This window comes from Physeter macrocephalus, chromosome 7 (assembly GCF_002837175.3).
Source record: "Physeter macrocephalus isolate SW-GA chromosome 7, ASM283717v5, whole genome shotgun sequence".
NCBI lineage: Eukaryota > Metazoa > Chordata > Mammalia > Artiodactyla > Physeteridae > Physeter > Physeter macrocephalus.
In genome coordinates, this window is record NC_041220.1 from 28,903,183 (window position 1) to 28,918,241 (window position 15,059).

Here is a 15,059-nt window from a genome sequence, read left to right on the forward strand (position 1 = left end):
AAAAAAGTATATTAATAAACTGTGAATCAGTCTTATAAACTCCACTGCAATCAGTCATAAACTTAAACAAAAATGTTTGTGTTAAATTGTGCCTCACCCTCGTAAATTTCATTCTATTGGTGGATATGAACCAATTCATTATCTTTTTGTTTCTTTGCATTTGTGCTTAAAGCACAGTGGTAAATGTGTGGTAGCCTCTGGATTACCCTTCCAAGGATTTTTAACAACAATAATTATCTATTGGAATTAACTGATATTAATTGTTCACTACTATCAGAAGAGTCAACCTATATACCCCTGAAAGAATTACAATTATGAAAAGCATTTGTATATTGCCCACTGATACTCCTGTAAGATTAAAATCAAAAGGCTCAGAAAAAATGACATTAGGCTGATTATCACAAAAATTAACTTTCAAAAACTGTACATAAGTCACTCCAATGTTTCCAAAGAAATTTCTAAAACCTATGTCATGTTTTTACACACATTGCTTCATAATTCCATAGGAAATGAAGATTTATCTCAAAATAAGTTTTAGACCTGAAAATTAAAGTTAAACAACAGTTCTCCCTATCTCCCATTTTTGAAGGCACCGGGGATTCTGGAGACCATTCTGCTTTTTAAGGTTATTCACAATAGGCAATAGCTTAGGTGAAAAGTAGAGGGTACCCTGAGCTATTTACTTAAAACAAGTACTCTCATTTCAGAACTGACTTCTCCGATGCTTTATTTTTCCATTCTGAACCTTCTGCCTAATATGAATAGAGCACTAAAATATGTTTTGTAACATTTTATATTCTTTCTCATATTTAATGATTAGAGGGTTGCTGTTTAAAACCTGTAAATAAAACATTTCATATCTTCCATTTAAAAAAGTTACATGCAGAGATTTTTAAAAATATATGCAATCCTGAAATAATTTTTCCTTTTTTCAGTGATTAAACCTTAATAGAAAAACATTTCCAACATTTCATAAATGATGTTTTTGGTTTTGTTTAGAATGAGTTATAAAAGCTATTTAGATTGCATACTTAAAGACTACTCATCAGCTAAGCTATTTTTCTATGGAAAAATTGAGTGTTTTTCAGAGTATTAAGTATAAAGGACTCTATCCAAGTTTTGAATCTTTGGATAATCCAAATATATGGTCTGTACCCTTTACATTCTTTTTTTTGTGTGTGTGTGGTATGCGGGCCTCCCTCCGCTGCGGCCTCTCCCGTTGCGGAGCACAGGCTCCGGACGCGCAGGCCCAGCGGCCATGGCTCACGGGCCCAGCCGCTCCGCGGCATGTGGGATCCTCCCAGACCGGGGTGCGAACCCGGTTCCCCTGCATCAGCAGGCGGACGCGCAACCACTGCGCCACCAGGGAAGCCCAAGTACCCTTTACATTCTAAGTAGCCTTTTCTCCTTGCTTGCGGAACACTTCCTTGAATTGTCAGCAGGTATATTTATAAGATGAAAATCAATTTTATTGTTGATTTATTATTGAGACCAATATTCGTTATGCTACCTAAAAAAGAAATATAATGATGAAATAAATTTGGAAAATGCTCCTGATAATTTCCCTCTTTCAGTGAACCACACAATATACATGAGCATGTTAAAGGCTCTGATAAGTCCTGCAATAAACCAACCTGCTTAATATATATGTTAATTCACCTGGTTGTTTCTCAAACTTATTTCACCAGACAGTTACTTTTGTTTTGCTTTACATAAACTGTATAAACATCCTGTGGGACTCTGCTTGAGTAGAACGTACTTTGGGTATTTTAAATAAATGTTATTAGAAAAGAAAATTGTTGCTTAACCCTTAACAATAATTTAAAGTCAAGTGTAAATCATGTTTGAATTATCTATTGATTTGGCTACCCATTACCATTATTGCCATCTCTTCCCCAGTCCCATGGGGCACAAGGCCCTAATCATAATGTTACAGATGGTACAGAGATGATTTACAACAATGGGAAATATAAGAAATGCTATCAGGGACAAAGAAACACTTTAACAAATAGAAAATAATCCAAAAAGAAATGACTGGCTTACTTTAAACACTTCTTTGCTATAAAACAGAAAGTGCTATTTTGAAAAGTAATTTAAATAACTCTAGGTTCCTGCTCTGCCAAGTCTCAAGGGACAGAATTGACCTGAGATGACTATTGTTAGTGCCACAGCTTTGATTACATGGACTTCACTGTGACCCTAGAGTGATGGTCTTTCCAGTGAAAAGCAATGAGAATACTCAGAGTTATGCTGCTTCAAGATAATTGTCTCAGATTCCACAACCATATGGGGTGAAATCTTCAAGGCACTATTAAGAGATCTCTGTATTCTAGACTAAGTGTGTGTGTGTGTGTGTGTGTGTGTGTGTGTATGTATGGGTTTTAAGATTTAAAATTAATTCAAGTTAATAAGAGTTTCTGTGCATATCCCCTATACCATTTTCTGGGACGTTCTTAAATCAATCACAGTTTTTCTCCTATGAAGTTCATGTGTTAAATGTGAAAAAATTACACACATTTTTAAAAAAGAGCATACAAATATTTACATGTCCTTCAACTGAAGTATTTCCAATAATTTTTCTTTGCAATAATTTTAACTTTCTGTATTTTAACCAGGCAAAAGCCACTGCATTTTGAAGTCAATTACCTTACAGAAGAGTTGTTCTGAGCAAGAGGTAATTTTGTTCCATTTAACAAATGTAACCTTAGTTACCATGAATATATGATAAACCACTCAGTAAAGAAAATATTTCATTACTTGTACCATATGTATAAGACATTGGCTATTGTAAAGTTTGGACTTTTAAAATTTTTGGAATTGGAGAATCATTTTAATTTATATGTATATTTACTTTTCTTTAATAAAAGATTACAAATTAAAAGTTTTCTACCTTCAAACAGATTATTTAGCATTTAGTTTCTTTGCAATTACAAAATGCTTTATGACAAGTTTCTCATATTTATGATACTTTATGACTAGTGATGTGTTTGGCTCATATTTATGCTACTAAAATGAATGCTTCTATTTAAAACATTTAGTGAATGTGATTAATTCACCTTAGAAAATGACTATGAGCAAATTTTATCTGGATCAATTCTATTTTCAGTAAAAATATCATTTCAGAATTTGGGGCTGACACTAGAATGTAGGTTTTCTTACAATAGCATTTAAAAATTTTAAACAGTTAATTTCTTGAGAAATTATATGTAAATCACATTTTAAAATTCACCAAAGGACTCTATTTTTAAAATCAGTTCTGCAGTTAAATACTTTTCATTATACAAATAATCAAATAATCACCTCTTGTCTACACATACACACACACACACACACACACACACACACACACACACACACACTCTAGTTCACATGTGGTGTTGTTAGGACTTTTGTATATCTCATATTTGTAAGTCAGGTCACAACCAGATAGGAAATATGTATATTGACTCCACTATAGAGGCTAAAAGACTTCTGCTACCCCTCTGATGCTGTTTCTATGTCCCTATCAATTTTCCACATTGCAGCACTGGGTAACAAAACGTTGTCTAATACTCTATTTTCCCATAGAAAGGCCTGAAATGAAGTACAGACATTGTCATGTTGGGGCTTGAGCTTCTCTTTTTGAGTCCTATGGTAATTTCACACAAAAGGATTTGTTTGGATTTGTTTGGTGAAAACACCAAATTTATATGCCAACTTTTGGGATTTCCTTTCTTTGATTATATAAAATGACCAATTGTGAATATGTAAATAAGAAATACTTATGACAATATTGGTATAATTATAGTAGAGATTAAAATATTTTCTTCAATACTTGAAGCATATAGACTTTCTGGAAAATTTTAGGATACCAAAAAAAAAAAAAAAAGGAATTTATTAGAGATGATGTGATGGAAAATATAAAATTATCAATTTTATTCATAAATGTAAATTGCAGGCTTTTTATGTCTCCTCACTATTCACTAAAAAAAATTCTCTGATCGAAATCTATAAAACTTATGGATAAAATCTTTAAATTACATTATACAAATACTAGAAAATAAGTATAATTGTCAAGTTATGGTACTCTGAAAGTGTCTCCTCAGTGAAAGTCAATAATCAGATTATATATAAAAAAAAAACTATGGAAAGATGTATAATTAATGATACGAAAGATTTTAATACATTGGAAAGCCCTGGAGATGTTATTAGGTGGTATTCATTGTCTTCCCTGGCTTAGAGTGACATCACCAGGATGGCTGTGTGTCTGGCCAGCCTTGTGATTCAGCATTCTCTACCATTTATTCCATTTAGATGCTTAGCTGACTAGGTTGAATTGTGCTAAGGTGTCTCAATGTTTTAAATTCATACTTGAAACAATTTGGAACCTTCCCTCAGGGGCTCACTGTTCTGCCTTCTGCAGTGCTGCTTCCCCAAATCCTTCCACTCACCTTTCCTTTCAGCTGCTTCGGCCCTGGTCAGGTAGTAGTAGAAGTGATCCAGCTTGTCAGGCTGCTCTTCCAGGGGTCTCTGCAGCCAGAAGAGGGACCTTACTTTTGCAGCCTCCCTCAGGGCATCCCACTTCTCCATCAGAGCAAAGAGCTCAGTAAAAGACTTATGATAACCATCTCGCAGCATGTCCACACAGATGTTCTTCTTGTACGAGTTCCGGTAACTGGGAATAAGAATCAGAACAGAACACTGAACACGTTATTTTAATCCTTTAAATCTGTGCAGTGTTTTGATCCTATAATAATTAAAGGTTGAATCACGCTGCTTTTTTTTTCCCTCAGTGGAAGCGCTGAAAACAATCTTGACCTCAAACACTTATAACTGAACAACTTCAGTTTAATGAAAGATGCCAGGAGCTATCTAAATACAGTAATTTTAGTGAAATTACATTATAAATATATCAGTTCCAGAGCTGAACTCCCTTTGACAAGGACAAATAAGCTAGCTGACTGATGTTTTAGTCTATTTGGGCTGATATAACAAAATACCCCTGACTGAGTAGCTTATAAACAACTGAAATTTATTGCTCAGAGTTCTGCAGGCTGGAAGTCCAAGATCAAGGCTCCAGGAAGGTCGCCTTCTGGTGAGGGCCCTCTTCCTGGTTCACAGCCAGCATTTTCTAGTCATTTCCTCACATAGTATAAGGAGCTAGGGAATAATCTGGAACCTCTTTTATAAGAGCACTAATCCCATTCATGAGCGCCCCACCCTCCTGACCTAATCACCTTCTAAAAGCCCCAGTGACCTACAGCTTTGGGGCTTAGGATTTCACTATATAAATTTTAGGGAACACAACATTCAGACCATAGCAACTGACAGTATCCAAAAATACTTAATACATTATCCACCCACCAAAACAAAACAAAAAAACCAGTAAGGCAAGCAAAATTTAAATGTGTTGTCCAATATCAAAACAAAGCTCTATAAAGTGGTTTCACTGTATATTATGGAGTTTCATTCATTCATTAATTCATTTATGCAGAAAATGTTTATTGAAATCTTTTGCTAAATATATTTTAAAAATTATTTTCAGTTAGGACTAACTTAATGATTTGTTATGTACTATTTCACTTCTAACAATAATAAATCATACTCAAGGAGATGAAATGACAATTGAATAGTCCATTTATTTATTCAACAAATAGCTATTGAGTTTCCTTCTAAGTGCCAGGCATTGTTCTAGACCAAATAGATTCAATGCCCTTGTGAAGTGTATATTCTAGTGGGAGAACACAACCAACAAATAAGCAAACAAATCATAAATAATTTGAGATGATGAAAACTGCTATATAGGAAATAAAACAGGGTTATGGAATAACAGCTGTGTGGTGGCTATTATTACACTAAGCAAGAGGCCTAATGATATACCTTTATACTAATTATTTTACATTCTTTTAAATAGGAGACAATTAAATATTTAGAACTGACTTGATGTGCTACTACTATCAATAAGCATTTCGGTGTAGAGTGGAGACAGTCTGGAATTAGAATACCCAAGGTTGAAGTCAGCTCTTTCTAACCTCTCTGGACTTCATTTCTTCTCATCTGTGAAATGTGTATATTAATCTATGCCCTACCTACATCACAGGATTCTTCTAAGAACCAAGCAAAATTATGTATGTGAAGATGCTCTGAGAAACATGAAGTCCTGCAATAGACTCACCCTACAGAGTTTAAAAAACAAATGAAACAAAAATGCCCAGCTCCCATCACTGATAATTTTTTACTCAGGGGATCAGCTTAGGTCTAGAACCAAGTACATACAGTGAGAAAGGGAGTAGGGAGAGGGAAGTGAAAAAAAAAAAAAGGGGGAAAGACCCAGATCATGGACATCTTAAAGCCATGGTAAGAAATTTGGACTCCAAGCTAAGAATGGGATAGAGCCGTAGAAGGGTTTGGGTCAGGGAAATGAGTCAAAGAGATTGTCTTTTAGAAAAAGCATCTGGAAGGAACGTCCCAGCTGAACTGCAACCCTCCTGCATCCGGTGGCCAGTACAAGCCACCTATTGTTATAGAACTAGTCCACAAAGAGAGTAAGGAAACCACAGTCCCAGGCCAAAAAGTCAAAAACCACCATCTTGTCAAAATGATGACCAAAAATATTTGAAATGGAGAGGACAGGAGCTTTCACAGATTTTTGTTTCTGCCCTTTAGCCGAGGGTGTGGAGAAGGAAACAGTGAGATGCTGAGAAGGGCCAGGTCCTCTCTCCCCTCCCCCCCTCCCCCCTGCCCCTACACAAGGGCATGGAAAGGCAGCAAAAGTCAATGCAGAGACTTTCTCAGCAGAAGAGGGCTGGAACCAGCACGCACAATGTCCCATAGCCCCTGAATGGTACAGGCCGAACACCGTAATTGTCTAGTGGGCTCCGAGTGTGTGACATAAAAGTTAATGGGAAGAGAGGGCTGGTATGTTTGCCACAATGTCGCTGGCCACAGCAAGGGGATGTGTGCTAAAAGGCTGTCGGATGCGCTGCCCTCTGGGGACTGAAGGGGGACACAGCTGTAACTCTGCGGATAAGAAGCACTGGGGAGCTACTGAACGAGTCACGTCAGCATATTTCCAGAGCTGACAGAAAAGGATGAATCGAGTACATCATTGACGAACCCCTGGACAGCATCCCATAGGTTAGGAACGCATTCAACTCCAAGTAAGAGAAAACTCGGCTCACAGTGCCTTCAAAACTAGAGGTTTCTATTTCTCACAGCACAAGACACCTAAAGGTAGGCAGCTGCTGGCCTTGGTTCCATGGCCTGGCAAGTTCAAGGCCCATGCTCTGGGGTTATTTTATCCTTCCCCTCACTGGTCACTGGAGAGCTGCCCCAGCTCCAGACGTCATGTCCACCTTCAAGGCAAGAAGAAAGGGGAGAGTTTGGTGGCATCAGCTGTGTCTTTCTCTATTATTGGGGAAAACAAAAGCATTCCTGCAACTTCTGTTGGAGTTCCACTTTGGTTCCATGGGTGAGAACTGTGTCACTTGGCCATCCCTGGCTGCAGGAGACTAGAAAAACAAATATCCTGCCTGTTTTGGGGCACATTGCTGACCCCAAATGAAACTGGAGTTATGTTAGCAAAGAGGGAGAAACGGATACCAGGGAGGCAAGTTCAATGTCTATCACAAGGTCCTAGATCAAGACCTGGGAGTAAATGCTGACAAACTTCCACTCTGAAGTTTGCCAGATAAAACTGGGCAGGATGCCCAGTTAAATTTGAATATCACATAAACCACAAATGATTTTTTCTTAGTATTATTAGTATGCCCCAAATATTGCATGGGAATACTTACACCAAAAAAATTTCTGTTTTTTTGAAACTCAAATTGAAGTGTATGTTGTATTTTTATTTGCTAAACCTAGTAACCCTATTTCCCTCTACCCTGCACCCATGCTGTGTTGCTTCTACATGGGAAAACAGGGAAGGAGTGTTAGAATCTGAATAACCTGAGAAATCACTGAATTTGACTGACTTTATCTAAGAGGGATGAGATTGGAATTTTACACTAGGGAGGATCAAGGCTTAGGGCCAGGAATTAAAATTAAGTCATAAAACAATAAAGACTTTCAGTTTAGCATGCTTGAGCTTGTTGACTCTGAAATTCACACCAGATCCAAGAGAATAGAACCGGAAGCAGGGAGAAGAAACAGGAGACTCTGGTGTTCATGCAAAGGAGAGGCCACGGGGGGCTGAACTGAAGTAAGGCAGGGGGATAAATAGAAGTAGGTGGATTCAATACATATTTAGGAGATAAAAACACCGATTACTTGGTGACTGACTGGATGTTGGGGTTGATGGAAAGAGAAGAGCTAGGGTGACAACCAAGAGTCGCGTGTGGGTATTTGGTAATTGGCTAAAGAGGGGAACACAAAAGAATGAACAGGTTTGGGGAAAGATAATAAGTCTGGGTTCAGATAACTTGAGTTTGAGGAGACTGAAGGGGACATCCAGATGGTACCCAAAAGGGGAGTATGAGGGATGGTAAGGAGGTTTGTGGGGACAAGGGTCTGGAAATCCAACCCTGCCTCAAACAAGCACTGCCACACAGAGAACAAGCTTATGGTTACCAAAGGGAAAAGATGGGGAAAGGGACAAATTAGGAGTTCGGGATTAACAGATACACACTGCTGTGTATAAAACAGATAAGCAACAGGGACCTACTGTGTAGCACGGGGAACTGTATTCAATATCTTGTGACAACCTATAATGGAAAAGAATATCTATATGTATACATATATATATATATATATATATACACACACATGTATATATAACTGAATCGCTTTGCTGTATACCTGAAACTAACACAACATTGTAAATCAACTCTACTCCAAATAAAAAACAACAACAAACACTGCCACCTTTGTATGTCTATGCCTTGGCTGCCAGCATGTTTTCCTGTGAGTGAAGAAAGCACACTGGGGCAAAAAAATTATAAATAAATAAAAATTAGAACATTGATTTAAACAATGAAAATAAGTACATGTCAGGAGGCCATCTCAGTTCTAATCCCAGCTGGGACAGAAATGCAGAACATCATTCCCTGGGCCTTATTTCCCTCACCTGGAAGATGAGGGTGCTTTGGCTGGATTTGGTCCACCCAGCATCTAGTTTCACGTCCACAGACGGCAGTACTCCAAAGTATTTTTGGAAATGGCACATCGTGTGTCATCTTGGTGGGACTTGATTTCAAAGACTCCCTAGCCAAGGGGTGGATCAGTGACCCAAATTAAGCCACTGCCCTCTCTCCCAGGATTTTGAAAATTGAGGCAAGAAACACAAAGATGTAGAAGGTTGCTGGAGCTCAGTCAACCTGGCAGCGACATCCTGACAAGAGTTGCAAGTAGTTCTTGCTACCTAGATCCATTCAAGTGTCCCATGTCTTCTCCTTTTCTTTTGAGCCGGGTTCTCCCCTAAATTCAGCTAGTTACCAAATATCCTTCTAATAAAATCATTTCCATTTTATTTGGTCAGAATCAGTTTCTGCTGCCTGTGACCAAAGAATACGAACTGCTTCAGAGGGATTGTCTTGGTACCCAAGACATCTTTCAGCCTCAAAACATCCATGATATATAATTAATATCAATTTTTAAAATTTCTAGTAAATTTTTTAAAAAGACCATTCTTTGCAAAAGAGATTTCAAATAGAGATGTATTTTAAATGCCTATATAACTATGCTGATATCATCTCTATTTTATACACAGTTTTGTGTGCACACACATATGTACGTATGGTATTATTTAAGGCTCATTACTAATATTTGAGACCCAGAAAGGGCACTTAGTGTTTTACTAAATGGGTCCCTATTTCAACCTTCATAGTTAATGAATATCATTTCTTTTAGCCAGAATAATTTTCATTTTTTAAATTTGCTATCTGAAAATATTTATAAAATTGTATGTCAATTTCTACCATTATATGTGAATTTCTCAGGCTTTATATTTCATAACAGAGAATCATAGCCCAAAGTTTACTTGCTTGACAAAAAGGAATTTTTAAAAAACGCAAATAGAAAGAGAATCCAAATTCATTATTTTATTTATTTCATTTGGACAGAAGTTATTAGTCTTTGGTTTTATTTACATATTAAAACAAATACTTATCTAAATTAAAACATGCTCTTTTTAAGTATCAGAAGAAGAAAAATCTCCTTGACCTGAAGTCACTATACTGGGTGGAAGCTAAGAATTCTAGTAAAATTTCTGGAGAGATTTGATATTATGGAGTTTGAGGAGAGTTCTCCTGACAGAAAAGAGGCCATTCATAGAAGGAGAATTTGTGACATTCACAGATATGCTGAATATCTAGAAATTTACATCCTAAGATCTTTGCCACTGCAGATACCTAAGGCTTTACCAGGCTAAGGGATGTAGCTGGAGAAGAATGGTTTTAAGAATGGAATTAAGTGGTCATGCATTTCATACGGATTTTTATTACTATTTAAAGGGATTATTCAATAGAGATTCTAAATATTTTGAATTTACATCCAAATTTCCCCAAAAATTCTAAGTTAAAAAAATCTGTATACTGGAATAAAGTAAATCTGAACAATCTGACATAACTCCATAGCAGTTGAATGTATGGAGATGCTGGGAAATGGGGAGCTTTCTATTAAACAGCCATGGAGGAGATATTATATCATTTTTAAATTCTACCTTAAACCATTTTGAATAGCTACTATTTATAGAGCACCTATGATGTGTCAGATATCATTTCTAAATCACACAATAACTCTACAAATACTACTTCCATTTTTAAAGAGAAAGAAACCATCTTCAGTGAGGTTGGGACTTGCCCAAAATCATATAAGCTAATAAGTGGCAGGGGTGGGTTTCACACACCCAGGTTTCTCTGACTACAAATTCTGAATTTTTTTCTCTTTACCACATTGCCTCTTATTATATCAAATATTGTTAAGTTTTCTTCTCCTCATCCTTCACACATTTTTGGGGTCTATTTATATTGATTGTTTAGAAATTTGACATCATTATACAAGTATGATGTCACTCTCCAATTAGAAAGCCATTATCTTTCTTGGGAGTAATATATACACACTACTATATATAAAATAGATAAACAACAAGGACCTACTGTATAACACAAGGAACTATACTCAATATTTTGTAATATACATATATATATAACTGAATCACTTTGTTGTACATCTGAAACTAACACAACATTGTAAATCAACTATACTTCAATCAAAAAGAAAAAAAAAAGAAAGCCATTTTCTTTATCCATGTTAATCCACATTTGCGCTGGACTGGGGAAAGAGACGTGTTATTTTGTGACTCAGAGAATCCCCTTCCTTAAAATGAGGGAGAAGACAACCAGTACCATCCGTGCAAAGCAAATTAAATAGATGTGATTCCCACACAAGTGTGTAAAGTCTAATGGTGAAAACACTGACAAACATAAAACAAACATAAAAAAGGATAAAATTGTACAAATATGAAAAACATGAATGGATATGTCAATCTATCTTATTCTCTTTGTACTTAGGTATTTATACTAGTTATTACATGGACTTTCAAAATTAAAATGCATTATCGGGGCTTCCCTGGTGGCGCAGTGGTTGAGAATCTGCCTGCTAATGCAGGGGACACGGGTTCGAGCCCTGGTCTGGGAAGATCCCACATGCCGCGGAGCAACTAGGCCCGTGAGCCACAACTACTGAGCCTGCGCGTCTGGAGCTTGTGCTCCGCAACAAGAGAGGCCGCGATAGTGAGAGGCCCGCGCACCGCGATGAAGAGTGGCCCCTGCTTGCCACAACTAGAGAAAGCCCTCGCACAGAAACGAAGACCCAACACAACCAAAAGTAAAGTAAAATTTTAAAAAAATGCATTATCAACTATTCTAATATATGATTAATATATTTACCATATTTTTTCATAAGTCAGACTGAAATACTGTATCAAGGTGAAGCTGCACATTCAGTAAAATATTTCAAAAGCAGTTCAATAAGCTCAATACTTTAAAACAAGATCATAAAACTTTTATTTAATCTGACAAAGATAAACTCAAAAGATATGTTATATCTAATCAAAAGTCAGGATAATACTTTTATTCCATTAAGTTAATATTTATAAGTCACTAGTGGGTTACCTATGTGTCAGTAACAACAGTCTTACATTCATATTGTAGGGATAAATGTTATTGGAATCACCACGGGATAATTACATTGACTCTTAAATTAATACTTAAATAGCTTCAGTTAATATAATATCCATGTTATAAAGTGAGTCTCTATTCTTATACTTTTCAGTGTAGGTAGATATTAGGTATAATTTGAAGGAAAAAAATCCATTTGTTCACACACACACACACACTGATAAAACTCATATGCCGTATGGATATGTTTTATAGCTTTTTTGTGTGTATGAAAAGGATACTTTTCTTTCCTAAAAAGCTAAAACAAGGACATAGCATTTCTTTAGCCACATAAATACATAAAGAGAGAGGAATTAGAAAAAAATTAACGATGTTTGAAATGATTTTACTTTAAAAGCATACAGAATGCTTTTACAATGAAAACTGAAAGCGTTTTTCTTAATATTACACACTTAGGTTTTTAACAATTGATTGGTATGGATTAAGAATACACTACTATCACTCATACATATTTTTGTGTAATAAACCATTGGAGTTGAGATTTTTAGAACTTTTAATTTATCTTCTATGTATTTCAAAATAGAGCAAGAAAAAAGTTTCAATACAGAAAAGGCTCTTTTAAATTTAAAGGATTTCCAATGAGTTGACTGGTCTCTGGGGGCATCTACTGGAAATTTCACAAACTGCAGTCACATCATGTAAATTTGATAACTTTCATTATCCATTTTAATACAGATATTATTTTAATTGGTATGCAAATAAGGTGACACTCAAAGAAGATAAATGTAAAGTTATGCATGGTATTCTATCTCATCCATCTGGTAACAACAAAACATGTAGCTGTCTTTGGGATCAGTCAACAAATACTCGACTGTTAAAAATGTAAATAGGGCAGGTGGCATATCACAGATTAACAGTTTCCAAACCATCCAATTCTCAAGCTTGGAAAAATTTAAAATATATTCTAGAGAGAAACATATACATACTTAGTAAGGAATTTTTATTAATCCAAATTAAATGCATATAAAAAGCACTTTTAAAATTATGATGGTTTCTCTAAAACAAATTCATTTTGTATCTCAGTATGTCCACGAATCATAAATAACCTGGTAATCACTACTTATTTTCTATATAATTTAATTTGACTATTCATATGTTACTATCTCAAAAAGTATTTAGAATTTGTTAAACTTGGAACAAAAGAATGTATCTAACATTATAATTAATACTACAATTAGAATTAGTTATTAATATAAATATTGTTATTAATTTTTCCCTAACATTTTTGGAGAACTTCTTTAAGGAAAATGAACATATAATGAACATGATACAATCATTGCAGCTCATATATATATATATATATATTTTTTAAATTTTATTTAGTTAGTTTTGGCTGCGTTGGGTCTTTGCTGCGTGTGGGGAGCGGGGGCTACTCTTCGTTGCGGGGGTGGGCTTCTCATTGAAGTGGCTTCTCTTGTTGCGGAGCATGTGCTCTAGGTGCAGGGGTTTCAGTAGTTGTGGCATGCGGGCTCTAGAGCGCAGGCTCAGTAGTTGTGGTGCACGGGCTTAGTTGCTCCGCGGCATGTGGGATCTTCCCGGACCAGGGCTCGAACCTGTGCCCCCTGCATTGGCAGGCTGATTCTTCACCACTGTGCCGCCAGGGAAGCCCCTCATGCATAGTTTTAACATATATTTAAAATAAACCAAATAACTCATAATATTATAGCAGTTGTGACTAATCTTGTAACAGGAATTTTTAATATCACAGGCATTATAACAATCTTGATTTTCTTTGTAAAATATATTGCTCCTATTTACTTTAAGAGAAAATGTTTAAAATAATTATGAAGATATATCTATTGTGCTATACTTAATTGTACTATAATATACTTTTTATTGCTATAATTTTATATAAACCCCTCTAATAAAGATTGAAATATTTAACATTTTAGCTTCATTCCAAAGAAATACCACTAACGCATGTGTAAGTTTATAGTTTCTGGAAACTTCACTAGAATTACCATCCAAATAAATGTGATATCACCTTTAATTGTATAAACCGAAAAAACTAATCAACATAAAATGTTAACAAATCAGAACATAAGTTATTAATATAGCAGGACTTTTGTTTCAGTTTAGATTTAGATTCATTTTATAGCTGTATGTACTTGATAACTAAAAAAATAAATAAATAAAGTCCACCCCCAAGAGGTTATGGAATATAATATTTTGTGATTTTCTAAACAATTAGACGTTTGCTAATTTGAATCTTTAGAGGAAACTGTTACATATACAAGTTTTGCTTTGTGCTTTTAGAAAATACAAATTTTCATCTATTAATAATCAAACTTAGAAAGCGCAGTTAGATTTTCAACATTTTAAAGGTATATGTACATTGAAAAATTCCATTTGGAAAACAATTATTTAACTAAGTTCAACCTTTAATTCTTTTCTAAAAATGTTAATAATAATAACTAAGAGAGTTTACCCCATGGCATTTTGTAAATGGGACTATTACCAATTTAATTCTTTCGACAAAAAATAAAATACTAAGAAATTTGACCAGCAAAGAATTCTCCCAATAGCACAGTAAGAATTCACTTCAACATGAGTGATTTTTATTTTAGGATATATGGCTATAGGAGAATGGAACAAAGATGATTTCTCAGATTCGATTATGTTAGAGCTGGTATTTAGCACAAAAGGCAGTAACTTTTTGTGAGATCAATAAATGTTAATCTATCAAATAGTATTTTTGCTGGTGATTATTAGCCTTTATCAGAGGAAAGCTGTGGTTATTCAGCAAGCAGTACTGACTGCAATCCTTACGATGGCTTTAAATGATTCCCTTAATAATATAAAGGAATTTTTTTACGTGTATACCCTGTAAGAATGATTTACTCAAATGATTTCCATTCAGTCAAATATTTGAAGTACAGTGATCACCATCAATCAGGAAGG

General features: G+C 35.4%; 1 protein-coding gene across 1 annotated transcript in view; it reads right to left on the minus strand.

Annotated features, from left to right (window-relative positions):
• Positions 1 to 15,059, minus strand: part of TTC29 (tetratricopeptide repeat domain 29) — a 264,216-nt gene that overhangs the window by 218,457 nt on the left and 30,700 nt on the right. The window contains exon 5 of the mRNA XM_024126651.1: positions 4,431 to 4,654. Coding sequence (XP_023982419.1) covers positions 4,431 to 4,654 — 224 coding nt within the window. The remainder of the gene's footprint in view (positions 1 to 4,430; positions 4,655 to 15,059) is intronic.